The sequence below is a fragment of the Triturus cristatus genome, chromosome 7, assembly GCF_964204655.1.
Source record: "Triturus cristatus chromosome 7, aTriCri1.1, whole genome shotgun sequence".
In the NCBI taxonomy this organism is placed as follows: domain Eukaryota; kingdom Metazoa; phylum Chordata; class Amphibia; order Caudata; family Salamandridae; genus Triturus; species Triturus cristatus.
The window spans coordinates 1,301,389,254-1,301,405,602 of NC_140590.1; the positions used below are offsets into that span (position 1 = coordinate 1,301,389,254).

The 16,349-nt window shown below is 49.4% G+C and overlaps 1 protein-coding gene across 1 annotated transcript in view; it reads left to right on the forward strand.

The window, feature by feature from the left end:
• LOC146811941 (ADP-ribosylhydrolase ARH1-like) overlaps window positions 1-7,673 on the forward strand; it is a 127,451-nt gene extending 119,778 nt beyond the window's left edge. Inside the window, exon 8 of the mRNA XM_085618910.1 lies at window positions 6,849-7,673. Within this exon, the coding sequence (XP_085475036.1) occupies window positions 6,849-7,009 (161 nt within the window). The 3' untranslated portion in view covers window positions 7,010-7,673. The remainder of the gene's footprint in view (window positions 1-6,848) is intronic.
• Window positions 7,674-16,349: the final 8,676 nt, after the last annotated feature.

Sequence of the window (16,349 nt, forward strand, 5' to 3'; positions counted from 1 at the left end):
TCGAAGTCCAGACCGCCATCGTCAACTCGGCGACGATCGGCGTCGAGATCTAGAGCCTCTCCGCCGTCGTCAACCCGGCGACGATCGGCGTCGAGGAGCAGGGAACCTCCGCCGTCGTCAACCAGGCGACGATCGGCGTCGAGGAGCAGAGAACCTCCGCCGTCGCCAACCCAGCGGCGATCGGCGTCGAGGAGCAGGGAACCTCCGCTGTCGTCATCTCGACGACGATCGGCGTCGAGGAGCATGGACCCTCCGCCGTCGTCAACCAGGCGACGACCGGCGTCGAGGAGTGTCACCCCTCCGTCGTCGAGGGCTCGATCCCCTCCGTCGTCGAGGCTCCATCAGCGTTCGACGTCGAGACAGCAGGATCCTCCGCCGTCGTCATCCAGCCGGCGTTCGGCGTCGAGGTTGGCATCTGCGTCGACGTCGAGAGTGGCAGCATCTCCGCCGGCGTCCCCACGGCGTTCGGCGTCAAGGGAGAGAGGGCCTCCGTCGTCGGCTTCACATCGCCGTTCGACGTCGAGGCGGCATTCTTCGCCCACTGAACATGGCCGCCGGTCCGCATCGAGGCGTCGTTCGACGTCGAGAGAAGAGTCCCGGCGAGAAAGGAGACGACGCCACGGATCGACGTCAAGACCACGCTCGACGTCGAGACAGGCCTCGGACAGGTCGGTGGTCCTGGTGACAGAGTCGGCGTCGCGCCATTCCTCCTCTCACTCAGGGGCATCTCCACGACCGGCAATTCCACGAGAGCCTGCCAGCCAACCCCGTAGGTCTTCCCCTCAGACTCAAGGGACCATTTCTCTGTCGCCCAGATGGCTGCTGCCAGCACGTCATTGGCAGGACTCAGGGGCTACAAGGAGGCTGCGGGAATACGTCAGTCCAGTGCATGACTCTCCGCTGCAACGGCTGGTGGCGGCTGTGGACAGAGCTAGTCCCCCCAGGCCAACACGTCAGAAGTCTCCGGAAAACAGGCAACGCAGATCGCGCTCCCCCAGACGGGAGGGGCGTTCATCTGGATCACGGGCTCGTGATCATCGCCGGAAGCGGAGGACTCCATCATCGTCCTCTTCCTCGTCCACCAGGTCCTCCATCAGGGACTATTCACCCACGCTATCGGGCAGCCCAGTGTCCAGGGTCTCGCCCATAGACGACATCAACACCTACCAGGAGGTGTTGCAGCGGGGAGCGCAGAAGCTGGGGATTGAGATGTCAGTCCCCCAAGTCACCACGTCGGTGATTTTTGAAACACTTCACCAGAAGTCTGCCTCTCGTCCACTGCTGCCTTTGGTCCCAGGAATCATGGAACCAGTCATGGACACCTTTCTCACCCCGGCGACCGTCAAAGCGGTTCCGGCTCGTATCCTCAAAAAATACAAGCCAGCTACCTCTGACTCCGTCTTTGTGAAGATGGACCCGCCTGCGGACTCCGTCATAGTGGCAGCTGCAAGAAAGGGTCAGACGGCGTCGGCCTCCTCTTCCGTTCCTCCAGATAAGGAGAGCAGAACCCAGGACTCAAGCCAGACGCACAGCAACGGATTTTAAACCTCCCGTTCTCTGGCAACTCCCTCTTCGGCACTCACACGGATGAGGAGATGGGGCGCATGAAAACTGAGCTAGAAACCCTCAAAGCTGTGGGCTTGGAGAAGAAAAAGGAATTCAAGCGCCGTTTTCGACCCACCCAACGCAAGGGGCCTCAACAGAGGGTTCAAACCCCTCAGTGGTCTCAGAGTAAACCCCAAGGAAAATCGCAGTTTCGAGGCGGAAAGTCCGGCAGGGGCAGAGGTGGACACCAGCAACAGTCCTCCACTACCACAAGAGGAGGAAAGTCATGAGCCGTGGCTTCCTCTACGACCGTTGCCCACTCCAATATTTGCTATGTTTCCCCATCGGCTTTAATAAAAATCTGGAGGAGACAGTTTGTCCATGTGGTGATGGCTGTAAACAAACCCTACCACACTTTCTGTTTTCCTGCAGATTTTATGTAAAGTATACTAAACAATATCTCATCCCCTATTTCAAGGCAAATGGGATAATCAATCACATCCCTGCATACGAAGAAATACTCCAACTGGGCAGTGAGGATATGATTTATCGTGTTGGCTCCTTTTTATAAGCAGCTGTCAAATCACGAGCCTCCATGCTTACCCCGTGAAAAAAAAAAATGCCATCATATGTAAAAAACATAGGGGAAACTTTACTGGCTAGCTAAGAAATGTTTATATTGCCCATAACTGGTTGTCATAAATTGATTATTTGCATTATAATTATGTTTATGGGTTTGCCATCTTTGCATAGCAACACCAAGGATCTATTTTATTGTCTATCCAATATACATTATTGCCTATTTTGTAACTTATCAACATTAGTATATATAGGGCCTCTTTTAGCACTCAATGATTAAATCGTTATTTATATTGTTGGAAGTCTATTAGCTGCCTATTTTGCACAGTGCTCTAAAGTTTACATTTTGTATTTTTGCACACTAAAGAATGTCGATCTTTGCACGAATTATCAGTCTAACCCACTCCCATTTTTAAATTGTTTTTAAATTCATCTTATGTTTTTATCTTTTTACTGTTTTTGCTCGAGTGAGGAATGAGTATTATATGTATATCGATAGTGATGTTGTACTTTTATGGATCAGATTGTATCCGAATAAAGAAGAAATTGATTGATTGATTGATTGATTGAAAGTCCGTGCAGCAGCCCTCTCAGTCCATCCACTACCTTGGCTCCGTTCTGGACACAAGTGTGGGAAGAGCGTATCCTTCGGGGGAGAGACTGTCTTCAATGAAGAGGAAATGCAGGCTTATGCAGCAGATGCAGAGGCCGTCAGCCCGGCAGGTAGCATCTCTGCTGGGATCCATGGCGTCCTGCATTTTTCTCATTCCCAACGCCAGACTGCGAATGAGACCTTTGCAGCAAGCCCTGGAGGACCAATGGGATCAGTCCACAGGCCGTTGGGGAGATCGAATCTCTCTCTCCCAGGTGGCGAAATCTTCCCTAGCATGGTGGACTCGTCAGGACAATCTGTTGGTGGGAGTCCCGTTTCACCACCCACTTCCAGTGCAATCGGTGGTGACAGATGCATCGCTGCAAGGTTGGGGGGCCCACATGGGGTGCCTCCAAATACAAGGTCGGTGGTCTGCAAAAGAACAGGGCTACCACATAAATATGCTAGAGCTTCGGGCAGTCCACCTTGCTCTAAAGGCGTTCCTCCCAGCAATCAAGGCCGACTCAGTCCTGGTGCAGACCGACAACACCACGACCATGTTTTACCTGAACAAACAGGGCGGGACTCGGTCACGCCCCCTCTCCCTGGAGGCGCAGGCAATCTGGCACTGGCTGCTCGCCCGGAACCTCTCGGTAGTGGCAGTGCACCTTCCTGGGGAGTTGAATATCGAGGCAGACTCACTCAGCAGGCACTTCGAAGATCAGCCCGACTGGGTGCTGCACGACGACGTGGTGGCAGACCTGTTCCGTTGTTGGGGTCGTCCAGACATCGATCTGTTTGCAGACGACGAAAATTCAAAATGCCACGCCTTCGCGTCCAGATTCCACCGTCCAGGGACCAGGGGGAATGCTCTTTTGATGGACTGGTCCGGGACATTTGCCTACGCCTTTCCGCCCCTGCCTCTGATTCCGAAGGTGGTATCCAAGCTGCTCAGATCCGACATGAAGATGATCCTCATAGCTCCGGACTGGCCGCGCCAGTGGTGGTACCCGAACCTTCTCCATCTCTCAGTGCGACCTCACAGGCGACTGCCTTGCAGGCCGGACCTGCTGTCCAAGATGGGCGGGAGGATTCTACATCCCAACCTTCCCTCACTGAACTTAACAGCATGGCTCCTGAGGTCCTGCAATACGGACATTTAGGTCTACCACCTGACTGGATGCATATTCTCAAGGAAGCGAAGCGACCCTCCACGAGAGCGTCTTATGCGTTTAAGTGGAAGAGGTTCTTCATTTGGTGTAGGGAGAATCACCTTGATCCTACAAAGGGGCAGGAGGACGTCATCCTTCCGTACCTCCTTCACTTAGCTAGATCAGGCTTGAAGTATGCATCCATCAGGGTCCATTTGTCTGCCATTACAGCTTACAGGAGGTCTCCCAGTCAACCTTCCTTTTTCCAGATGCAGGTGGTCAAGGACTTCTTGCAGGGGTTGAAAAAAGTTTACCCCCCTGTTCGAAACCCTTCTCCTCCGTGGGAGTTGAACTTAGTGTTGTCCAAGTTGATGGGCCCACCTTTTGAGCCGATCCACAAAGCTTCTTTACAGCATCTGTCGTGGAAGGCCGCTTTTCTGGTAGCCATTACATCGGCACGCAGAGTAAGCGAAATCCAGGCGCTGTGTACTAAAGAGCCGTACACAGTTTTTCACCAGCACAAAGTGGTCTTAAGGGCACATCCATCTTTTCTCCCTAAGGTAGTGTCTGATTTTCATATTAATCAGTCCATTTCTTTGCCATCCTTCTTCCCGAATCCAGCGACCCCGGCTGAGCGGTCGCTCCACTCCTTAGACCTCAAGAGGGTACTTAAATTCTACCTGGCAAGTACCAGAGGCATTAGGAAGACGGATCAGCTGTTTGTCAACTATGGCGCCATGAGAACAGGCTTCCCAGCAGCTAAACGATCCATTTCCAGATGGATTGTTTCCTGCATTACCCTAGCCTACCAGCTGGTGAAAAGGCCCTTACCTTTGGCCCCTAAGGCTCATTCTACTAGGGGGAAAGCGGCCACAGTAGCTTTCTTGCATGACGTTCCAATGGCAGAGATCTGCAAGGCGGCCACTTGGAAATCGGTTCACACCTTTACCAGGCACTACTGCCTCGAATCCGATTCCAGGGCGGATGCCCAAGTAGGCCAAGCCTCCTTGAGGACCCTGTTTGGGTAGCTGGGTCTATCTAAGCATACTGTTCCTTCTCTGTTTTTTCTTTCCTTTGCCCGCAGGGGGATGAGGTGAGGCTCGCTATTCTATTCTAATGCTTATGACTATTGATGAGGATCCCCTGGAAGAGAAGGATTAGTTACTTACCTGTAATCCTAGTTCTCTTCCAGGGGTATCCTCATCAAAGTCATAAGCAACCCTCCCGCCTCCCCGGGCAAAGGTGTGATAGTTTTCAGAGGTTATTATTTCTTTGTGCCATGACTTTTCAGTCTCCGCAAAGAACAACTGACCTAACTGCCACCCCTGAGGCATGATGGGAAGGTGGGGGTCAGGTGTGCCTTAAAGGCACGGTGTCAGTTTTTTGCTATGCAGCTATGAGTTAGCTTTTCAGTCTTTTTAGACTGGGTATTTGCAATGCAGCCTGGGAGCTTCCTATGCTTTCAGTGTTTTCTAAGAATTTCTGCTGTTTTCTAAGCATTAAAACAGTTTACAAACAAGTTATAATGTTGTTTCTCATGTTTATAATGCTATTTTCTTATGTGTAGTGGAAATTCCTTACAGCATGGTTCAGCTCTAGGGTTTATGGGCTGCAATTGCTTGTGTATACATATAGGTATATATGTATGGATATATATATGTGGGGCACATATAATATACTGTTTCCGGGATCCCGCACATGGGCGGGAATATTCTAATGCTTATGACTTTGATGAGGATACCCCTGGAAGAGAACTAGGATTACAGGTAAGTAACTAATCCTTCAGTCAACAGACTAGAAAAGTGCAATACAGATTAATAAAATTGAAGTTTTAACTTTTTTCCACCCATTCCACTCCCTGCGCCACTGGATTCAAGCGTGCCTGTTTGATGGGGGTTGTTACCCCGAAACTGGTCCCAGGATGATTGTTTCCGGTCCAGGGAGGACCTGGCCTGGGAGTTCGGGTTGGATTGTTCCCATGGGGAGCAAGGTCAAGACTTATTTGCATATGGCTCGGTCCAACCTAGGGTGGCATAGTGAGGAAAGAACAATGGATGTAGCCTAGATCTCTTGACTCGTGGAGGAGTGTTTGAAAAGTTTCAGCACTCAGTCCATCATCTTGTGTTTGCGTTGTTTGTTTATAGCGCTTGGTTAACTTTGAATATTTAACGCTTTAGAAGTAATAATGATATATTTTCTTGCTCAAAGTACCCCATCTGCATGCTCCATGGTCTCTGTAACTGGAAGGGAGGGCGCAGGCAGCTGTATCCAGGTCAGGTTAGAGGCTGGCATTTTTCAGGGGTGCACTGTACACGGCTGCCAAGCTCTATTAGGACAGCCTATTCCACACTTCGATTAGTGTCTGAACCCCCCCTTACACTGTAAGCAGCCAAGTGTGTGAGGACGGAGACAGCCAGTGCATTTGGAACAGCCCCCAAGTTACCACTCGTGCAACAAAATAAATATCTTGCCTTTCTCAATAAAGCAATCATAACGTTTTCAGTTTGTTTCTTTCACTTATATTGCACAACAGCTCAAATGCTTATTCTAAAAATGTACAGTTGTTATTTGCCTGTTTATCTTATCAGTGGCCAATAGTCCAAGAACACTTTTTCATCTGCTTTTGTTGAACTACTGTTTTTAGGTTTTCCCTGCACAGCACTTACGCTATGCTGTCTTAGGTTTTTTCATCCGCCCATAGAATCTCCTCATGTCTGCAAGCATACTTTTCGGGTGCATGTTTTTTTCCTTGTCCTACGCCCTTTCCTTTACCTAATCTCCCTGCTTTATAGTACCATTAGTAACAGCACAATATATTGCCTTTTCTCAGTTAACAAGTCGTAACACTTTAAAGGAGTTTCAGTAACTTACATTGCACAACTGATCACCAAGCTACAACTTACAACAAAAAACAGCTTATTATTGATCACATTGGTGAAACCAATTGCATTAACCAATACATGTTTTGTCTTTTGTTGCAGGGGACAGTGATTCCACTGGGGTGATTGCTGGTGCCTGCTTTGGATTGCTGCATGGACTTACTGGTGTTCCCACGAGCAACTACGAGGAGCTGGAGTATAGAGCACGTGCCGAAGCTGCTGCTTACGCTCTCTATGACCTTGCATGGGGGCGGGGTCACTAAATAACTACACTCATTACACCCGGAGCATACCATTCGGGCACAGGCCATGGCCGAAGTGTTAATCAAGACAAGAAGAGCAGTTACAGATTAAATAAAATCTGCTTCATTATACCATTGGCTAGTGGTGTCTTGGTTGTATACTTGCCTATCCACTATCTCCAATAAATGGGCTTGTGCTTGTGTCCCTTCCTTGCTCAAAATTACCTTTATTCATAAATGAGCAGATGATCACAGCGTGGCAAACATCAGACTCCATCCAGTTTCATAAGAAGGGTACATTTTCCTTGTCTCTTAATACCTCTTAATGTGCCTAAATTACCTTATCCCTTTTCAGAGAGGAAAAATGCAAGAAAGAGGCATTAACTGACCAGGGGCAACACAATCTAAAGAGTGGAATCCTCCTTCCCCTTTAGCAGTTTTGTTGGCCCTTGACAATGTTAATTCATTCACCTCTCCAACTTTCCACACTAACTCGACACACTGTTTGATCCTTTTCTTCTCATCACCTCTCTCATACAAAGTGTAGTGGTCTAGTTGTTTCCCCCAGAGACTGCCTCCATAGCCCGGAAGGGCACCCACACATTGTAACACTCTCCGGCCAGGCATGGCCAGAGAGCATAAATAAACGGACGGCGGTCGCACGGGACTTCCGGCTCAGACTGTATTGCCATGAGTGCGTGTCTTCATTCCAGTGTGTCTAATTGCATAGCATTATCATAGCGCTTAGCATAGCGCTACACTGGCGACGAGGGTGGGCGCTTCTATCCCTCGCATGCTGTCATCGCACCTGTGCAGCCGATCGTCGCTGCTATCCAGGCGCCCGTTTCCCTGCATCGGAGATCGCCGCATCTCTACATGAGGCCGAAGTCCGCGTTTGAGCGGTGAAAGGATGCAGCCGCGTCAACCGAGGTACATCAGCTAATCTCAGCACTTCGCCCGCTAGTGCTGCCGAGCGGGCCAACGCTCCGCTGTGCAACGCGCTCTTGCGCGCACCGCTCTGCCACCCCTTTCTGGCCGTCACGCACTGCTTTACAGCTTCAGAGGACACTGCCGGCCGAAATCACGCTGTGTAGCTGAACTGAAGCATCGTGCTGCAGGTGCTCTGCGTGCGCCCTGCTACATACAGACTGCACACCCTATACTGGCCCTGCTGCATACAGATTGGACAGTCTTGTACAGCCATTCACTGGCCCCACAGACTGTGCAGCCTTGCGCAAACCCTCCACTGTCATCGCAGAGAGAGGGAGAGAGCTGGCCTGCTGCAGGTGCAACCCATCGCCAAACAGCTTGGTCCAGGATTGCCGGAGGTGGGTACCTCTAAAGTGGCGCAACAGACCCAGCGCGCAGCACTTATTCGTGGGAGAGGGACTCATTGATCTCAGCACAAGTCCATCACTGTACTGACGCAGCCGAAGCACCGCCATGTCACTTCCCCCGGCAGCGGCCGCGCCTGCGGCCCAACAAAACGCGCCTCCAGCACAACTAGTGGCACAGCCCACGTCGCAGCACGCACAAATCTCAGCGATGCCCCGTTCAGCGAGCTCATTGATCCTGCGACAGCCTCACCAAGATGGACGATCTGGATTGGCAGGCTCAACAACTATTTTACCGCCACTCGTGAGACGGACGGCACAGTGAAAAGGTCGCTGTTACTCCATTTTGGAGGGGAAGAAATCTACAAACTATTTGCACACCTCCCAGACACCGGTGCCCCGACCGATTACGACGCAGCAGTCAGGGCATTAAATGCCCATTTCAACCCACAACTTAACCCAGATTATGAGCGTTTCAAGTTCCGGCAAGCGCGTCAGAGGGAAGGCGAGACCATGGACGCTTTCCACGCTCGGCTGTGAGAATTGGCCAGTACCTGCACGGACGACGACCAGAATAAGGAAGTAAGAGCCCAAGCGATCCAAGGATGTTGCAACAAACATCTTCAGACCCTCATACTGTGGCAACCAGGTATCACCCTGGAAGATATTCTTATCCTGGCAAGGTCGCACAAGCTTTCTGATGCCGCACTTACCCAGCTAGCAGAAAAGCCACGAACAATAAAGACTGAACGAGCGGATGCAATACGAACTCCATCCCGAGGACGATGGCTGACCAGAAACCTGCGAGGGTCATGCTGTGGCTACTGCGGTAATGAAGAGCATCCACCTGAGGAATGCCATGCACAAGGTCAGACGTGCTCTAAGTGCGGCATCCCCAATCACTATGCAAGCGTCTGCAGAGGAGGGGCACGTACGACAGCTATCGCTCGATGAAGCGGACAACCCCAAAATGGCAAAAATTCTAGCCAACCGGAGGCAGTACCTAGAAGATTCATCCACAGATGACGAGGCTGAAGCCTATATGATATCCTTTGCGAGTGATCTAAAAAGAAGACGGAGACCCTAACTGACGTGTCCCATCGAAATTGCAGGAACACCAGTGACGGCTCTAATCGACACAGGAGCGTCTGTAAATGTAATGGGCTGCCAGCAGTACAGACAGCTGAAGCCAAAGCCGGTGTTAGCCTCGTCAAATGTGAAAATCATGACATACAGAAGCCAGAAACCATTACCTCTCAAAGGGAAGATGATGGTGCAAGTCAAGTCGAACACTCACAAGGTCACCACGACGTTCCACGTCATAGACCGAGAGGCAGACATCTTAGTGAGTAGCCATACAGCGAAAGATCTGGGGCTAGTGACATTCGCCAACGCGGTCAACACCCTGCAGGCCGACGATCTACTCAAGCTATTCCCACAACTCTTCAAAGGCCTTGGATGCATGAGGAGAGATCCCGTGAAGTTGCACATCGACAAGGCAGTGAAACCAGTTGCCCTACGACACCGGCGCATACCTTTTCATCTCAGGCCACTCGTCGAGCAAGAGCTGCGAAACCTAGAGCAGCAGGGAGTGATTGAAAAGGTCACGGGACCGACACCATGGGTATCGCCCATGATCATTGCGGAGAAACCGAAACAGCCAGGGAAGATACGCCTCTGCATCGACATGCGTATGCCGAATCAAGCAAAGCGGGAGAGACACCTTACCCCAACGGTCGACGACATACTAGCTGATCTAAACGGTTCCCGATGGTTTTCCAAACTCGATCTCAACGCGGTGTACCACCAGCTGAAGCTGATGGAGGAAACCAGGTATATCACGACTTTCTCAACTCACCTGGGACTACGCCGCTACAAAAGACTCAATTTTGGCATATCTTCGGCAGCAGAAATCTTTCAAAATGCAGTCCGGGAAATTCTGTCAGGACTCCAGGGAGTTCTCAATGTCAGTAATGATATACTTATTCACTCAGCAACACTCGAAGAACACCATCGCCATCTCAGAGCCACCTTGCAGCGCTTGGTCGACCATGGTGTGACACTTCACCGGGATAAATGCCAGTTCTTCCAAAAGTCCATTGAGTTCTTTGGCTACATGTTCAACCAAGACGGAGTGCAGGTGGACCCCAGGAAATCACAAGACATTCAGCAAGCACCAGCACCCAGCACAGCATCGGAGGTTCGGAGCTTTTTGGGCATGGCCACATATTGTGGACGGTTCATACCCAATCTGGCTTCGGTGGCTGAACCTTTAAGAGCACTTGCAAAGAAGGATGCAGTGTGGCGATGGGGAAAAGAAGAAGAAGAAGAAGAAGCATTCCAAAAGGTCAAGTCGACACTGCTGAGCAAAACCACCGTGGCCTATTTTGACACTGCACGACGTACGGAAGTAGTAGTGGACGCCAGCCCCGTAGGATTAGGGGCACTCCTCGCCCAAGAAGTAGAGCCAGGAAGTGGGCCTGTGACCACTTTCATCTCTCCATCAGTGGACATCCTTTCAAAATTGTAACTGACCACCAGCCACTACTTCCGCTGTTCAGAGGCACCGCTCCGCACCCACCGCCCAGGATCGAACGGTGGGCCATACAGCTACAGCATTATCAAATGGACAGGAGTACAGGCTCGGAGCCAAGAACCCTGCTGACTTCATGTCGAGGCACCCGTTGGACGTACTCCCAGGAAATACCAGACATGAGCAACGCACCGAAGAATATGTATGCATGCTGTCTCAATGGACCTGTCCATGAGCCCTTACGATAGAGGAGATAAAAGCGGAAACGGACAATGATGCAGTACTTCAAAAAGTACTAGAGGCCCTACGCAGTGGGTCATGGGAAGGCTTCCTCCAAGGCATCACAGGATGGCACGAACCAGACCGACTCCGGCTAGGGAACATGTGGCGAGTTCACGACGAACTAAGCACGTCTGATAGTGGTGTTATACTACGAGGGTCATGGATCGTTATCCCAATAGGCCTCCAGGAACAAGCAACAATTCTAGCGCATGAAGGCCACCAAGGTACCGTGAGAATGAAATCACGAATGTGAGAAAAGGTGTGGTTCCCTGGTTTAGAGGCCGCTGTGGACACCGTCGCGAGGAACTGCTGGGCCTGCCAGCTCACCAGCAACCCAGAAGTACCAGCACCGGTGATAACAGAGGATCCAGCACCTTCCCTGTGGTCGTGGGTGAGCCTAGATATCGGGAGCTTCCATGATGGAAGAGTCACCGCAGTCCTAGGCGACAGCTACACAAAGTATCCTATTGTAGAGGTCATACCGTCCACATCATTCAACCATTTGCAGCCGGTGCTTGAGAAAGCGTTTGCGCTCTTCGGACTGCCTCAAGTCGTGAAAACTGACAATGGACCTCCGTTCCAAGGAGGAGAATTTCAGGAGCTGCTAACGCAACTAGGAATCAAACACAACCTTATCACTCCTCAATGGCCCCAAGCCAATGGTGAAGCAGAACGGTTCATGCGAACATTAAATAAGATCCTTTGAATATCGGTAGCCCAACAATCTGATCCTGAAATGGCACTTCACCGATTCTTGAGAGAATATCGCAGTACCCCACACTGCACGACAAAACGGTCGCCGTGGGCATTAATGCTAACTGGTCCCCGCTGAGATACCATTCCAGTGGCCGACAACTGGGTGCCTGAACCATACGATCCTGTCGACGCGCAAACTCGACGAAGAGCCACGAATGACAAAGCAAGCAGCCAGAGAAGAGCACGGTCGAGAATCATTACGCCTGGATGCACCGTCCTGGTGCGCCATCGTCACAGCGGAGGGAAATTCCGCACCGCATATGAGCCCGGACTGTGGACAGTAGTAAACATCAATGGAACGGCCCTCACAGTTAAGAAAGGAGTAGAGATCATCACCCGGAGCATCTCCTGGTTTAAACAAGTACAACCGGATGATGCCGACCTGGTACACCCCGGCAGACTAGAAGTGGAGGACCCTCCAGATAACAGTTTGTCACCCCGACCTGACAGCACTCAGGGCTCCGTTCTTGAAACCGTCACTCCAGCCACGGATGGTGGGCAGTCCAGTGTCATGGAAACACCGAAAGCCGTCAGCCCGATGAGAAGTCGACAAGATGCGCAATGCCGATACAGCCTGAGGCCAAATCCTAGGCCGAGCCAGAGACTGACAGATTTTGTATGTTGATTCCTCACTGACGATTCCCGTTGAACACTAATTTGGGATGGGATGTAGCGGTCTAGTTGTTTCCCCCAGAGACTGCCTCCATAGCCCGGAAGGGCACCCACACATTGTGACACTCTCTGGCCAGGCGTGGCCAGAGAGCATAAATAAATGGGCGGAAGTCGCACAGGACTTCCGGCCCAGACTGTATTGCCATGAGTGCGTGTCTTCATTCCAGTGTGTCTAATTGCATAGCATTATCATAGCGCTTAGCATAGCGCTACACAAAGGTCTCCGCTGCTTGATACCATTTTCCCTTGAGTAAAAACACACAGAGGCAGTGGACAGTAAATTATCAAGACAATTTGCTTCATGGGATGTTATTCCTTTATGCTGAAGTAGTGTCTCCTGTTTAGGGGAAGTCCCCCTGAGCACTGCGCGAGGCCCGCCTAGCGGGATATGTTGAATCTGTTAGAGGATCATACAAGGAGTAGATAAGATCTCCAATAGTAGCGGTGAATTTATAAAGGTTTTATTCGAAGTTAGATATTAGTTTTTCATTTCGAAAAATAATCATATTAACTTAAATGAGGCCATCACAAATTCCAATCATCTGTCCCGATGCATTTCGAGCCATTAAAGATCTTCGTCGGGGCAAAATATCTACAAGAAAACAAGCCATGGTAGTTTGAGGAAACCAAACCATAAGGATCAATACCATCACCTCAACCCGGGTGAGTGGTATCGTGAAAACTCAAGTAAAAAGTGTGAACGTAAGTGCAGGTTTATCGAAGTGAACATAAGTTCTACACAGTGAGAATAAAGCAGATTCCACAGGTGTACAAACATGCTGACAAAAAATGTGAACAAACTCTGTGGTATTGGGGTGAGTATGGACTCGAGGTAAATGTGCAAAAGTGCAAAAAACAACACTTCAAAGATTAGTGCAATTTACTCGTTTGTGTGCAGTATTGTCTAGCATGGTAGTTCCAAATCTAAAGGTGTCTAAATAAAGATTCAGAGAAACCCTAAGCAGCATGCAAGCGATATTGCTGACGAGGATGAAGTCGTGGTAACGCGTGTGTGGCGACGGAGGTGAAACGTCCATGAAGGGAACTGAATACTTTTGAAATGGGATGTGAACAGTGAAAAGGGGACTTCTTAGACTAAAGAAATGGCCTCTGAAAACGGGTGCCATCTTAAAACGTGCGAAATGTCTTGTGGTATACCATGTTAACAAGATCAATATGCGGTTGGAGTGCAACAATGAAATCACAATTTAAGTTGAAACACAGCGATGATAGCACAATGGTGGAATGGAAAACAAAGTCCAAATGGCAAGTCGTGGAAAAATTATGTAAAAAGAGAATCTTGAAGCAAAAGAATACAGAACCAAGAATAGAAATGTCCAGGGATAAGAGATTGCCAGAGAATGAAAATGAAATTGTCAAAGAATAAACAAAAGCAAGTTAGACAAAGAGGGAAGGTCCTCAAGTTGTCAGGATCATGAACCCAAAGTGAAGGAAAGAGTGATGGAAAACAACCAGACGGTGTATATGAGAGTCATGGAATCCCAAGGAGTATTATATCACAAAAAGAGAGAATAACGAGTACAGTATGAAAAAGAAAGTCCGTGGGTGTATTAAAGGTAGCGCAAAAATTCCATTCTGTTGTTGAGACCATGAGGTTTTAAAGAGTAGAGAAATTAAATCCAGAAGTTTTCTCTTTGGAGGAGACAGTTGTTGTCTCTCCCTTCCTGCATCTCCACAACTTCCAAGATCAAAAACCTGAGTTGCTGATGTTATGTTGATTTGCAATGAAGTGGGCGGCAACCACTGATTTCATGTTTTTGGTCCAGATGTTTCTCTTGTGTTCACGTATTCTGGTCTTGATTTTTTTTCAGTCTTGCCCACATATACCAGGCCACATGGGCATTTCAACAAATATATAACATTGGAGGTGTCGCAGTTTGAAGTCACTCTCAAATAAATTTTCGTCCCTTTTATCGGATGGGTTATCAAAGAACCTTTTATGACATTGTTACAATTGATGCAATAATAGCAGGGTATGGACCCTTTGTGAGCGATTTTCAGTGTGTCTTTTGAACGTTGTGTGATCAATTCTTTGATGTTTTTGCCTCTGCTGAACGCAAAATCGGTGTCTCAGTAAAAAAGCCTTTGAAATCAGGTTCCATGGCTAGGATAGACTAATGTTTATTGATCGATTTCTTAAATCGATGACTCATGGTGGATAAATTTGACACTATTACCATGCATTTTTTGATATTTTTTATGGGTTTTTGTTGGTAGTTCAGTTCTGGATTTCGTCATACTTCACAATCTTGCTTGTTCCAACACACTACTGGGGTATCCTCGTTGGTCGAATCTTTTTAACATGGCATCGGTTTGTTCTTTGAAAATAATGGGGTTCGACACTATTCTTTTGACCCTCAGTAATTGCGAGTATGGTAAGTGGTTTTTGAGAGATTTCTGGTGAAAGCTATTGTAGTGCAATATGTTGTTTCTGTCAGTTGCCTTCCTAAAGATGTTAGTCTCCAATTTGTTGAAAATTCTGTTAATGTGTACATCCAAAAATGCAATGGGATTTTCGTGAACCGTAAGTGAATTGGATTCTGTAGTTGATTTCATTCAGGGAAGTTAGCTCAGTGATGAGTCTGCTGTGTGACCCCTTCCATAAGATGAAAATATCATCAATATACCTTAGAAAAACTAAAGCATGTTCCTTCCAAATGGTCATTCCCAAAATGTTGTTTTCCACAAATTTATTCATGAAAATTTAGCATAAGCTAAAGCAGCACAATTGCCCATGGAAGTACCAGTGAGCTGCAAGAACCACTGGTCTTCCCATTTAGGAGCCGATTCCGATCTCGGTCGGCAGGGCACCGAATCGGGTTCGGCCGTAGTGAATCCGATTCCGATGCTTCTTTTCCGACCAATCCGTACACGGGTCTGGACGACGAAGTACGATGCGAAGATGCGTGAATTCTCCGACTTTCTCGTTCCCGACTCCGATCCGTCCGACTCGCTCGCACGCAAACAAACGTGCGCAATGGAGACTATTCTCGACCAAACGAGTACGATACTTGAATCGGACAGCTCGACCGAGTCGGAGCGTCCGGTTCGCAAAAGCTCCCGCAGTCGGACTTCGGGGGTCCACGTCGGACCCCCGACACCCGCAGCCGTACGACTCGCACACAGGGGGAGTCACAGGGGTCTCCCCCACACAGGCGTGGATGGCACCGACGCTTACCCACTGTAGGGGGCGCACTTGTTCGAGACGTACCCATTCAGTCAATGGGCAAAAGATACACAATTGATGAACGGAATGCAGAACAGATCAAAACACTCACCCCCAGTCAAAAGATCTGAGTTAAATCCATCATTCTTTTGCTCACCATGCCACCCCAGTTTACACCTGGCCATATGCAAATCAGTCTTGACCCTGTGCCTCATGGGAACAGTCCAGCCCGAACTGCCAAGCCAGGTCCTCCCTGGACCGGAAACAAGCATCCTAGGACCGGTTTCGGGGTTTCACCCTTCTTCAGCCAGGATAGCTTGATTCCAGTGGCACAGTGAGCCCAAGACCCACGTCTGGGCATACCTGGCGCACTTAGGGCGAGAAAGCAAAAGATACACATTTGATGGACAGAATGCAGAACAAATCAAAACATTCACCCCCAGTCAAAAGATCTGGATTAAATCCATCATTCTTTTGCTCACCATGCCACCCCAGTTTAGACCTGTCCATATGCAAATCAGTCTTGACCCTGTGCCTCATTGGAACAGTCCAGCCCGAACTGCCAAGCCAGGTCCTCCCTGGACCGGAAACAAGCAT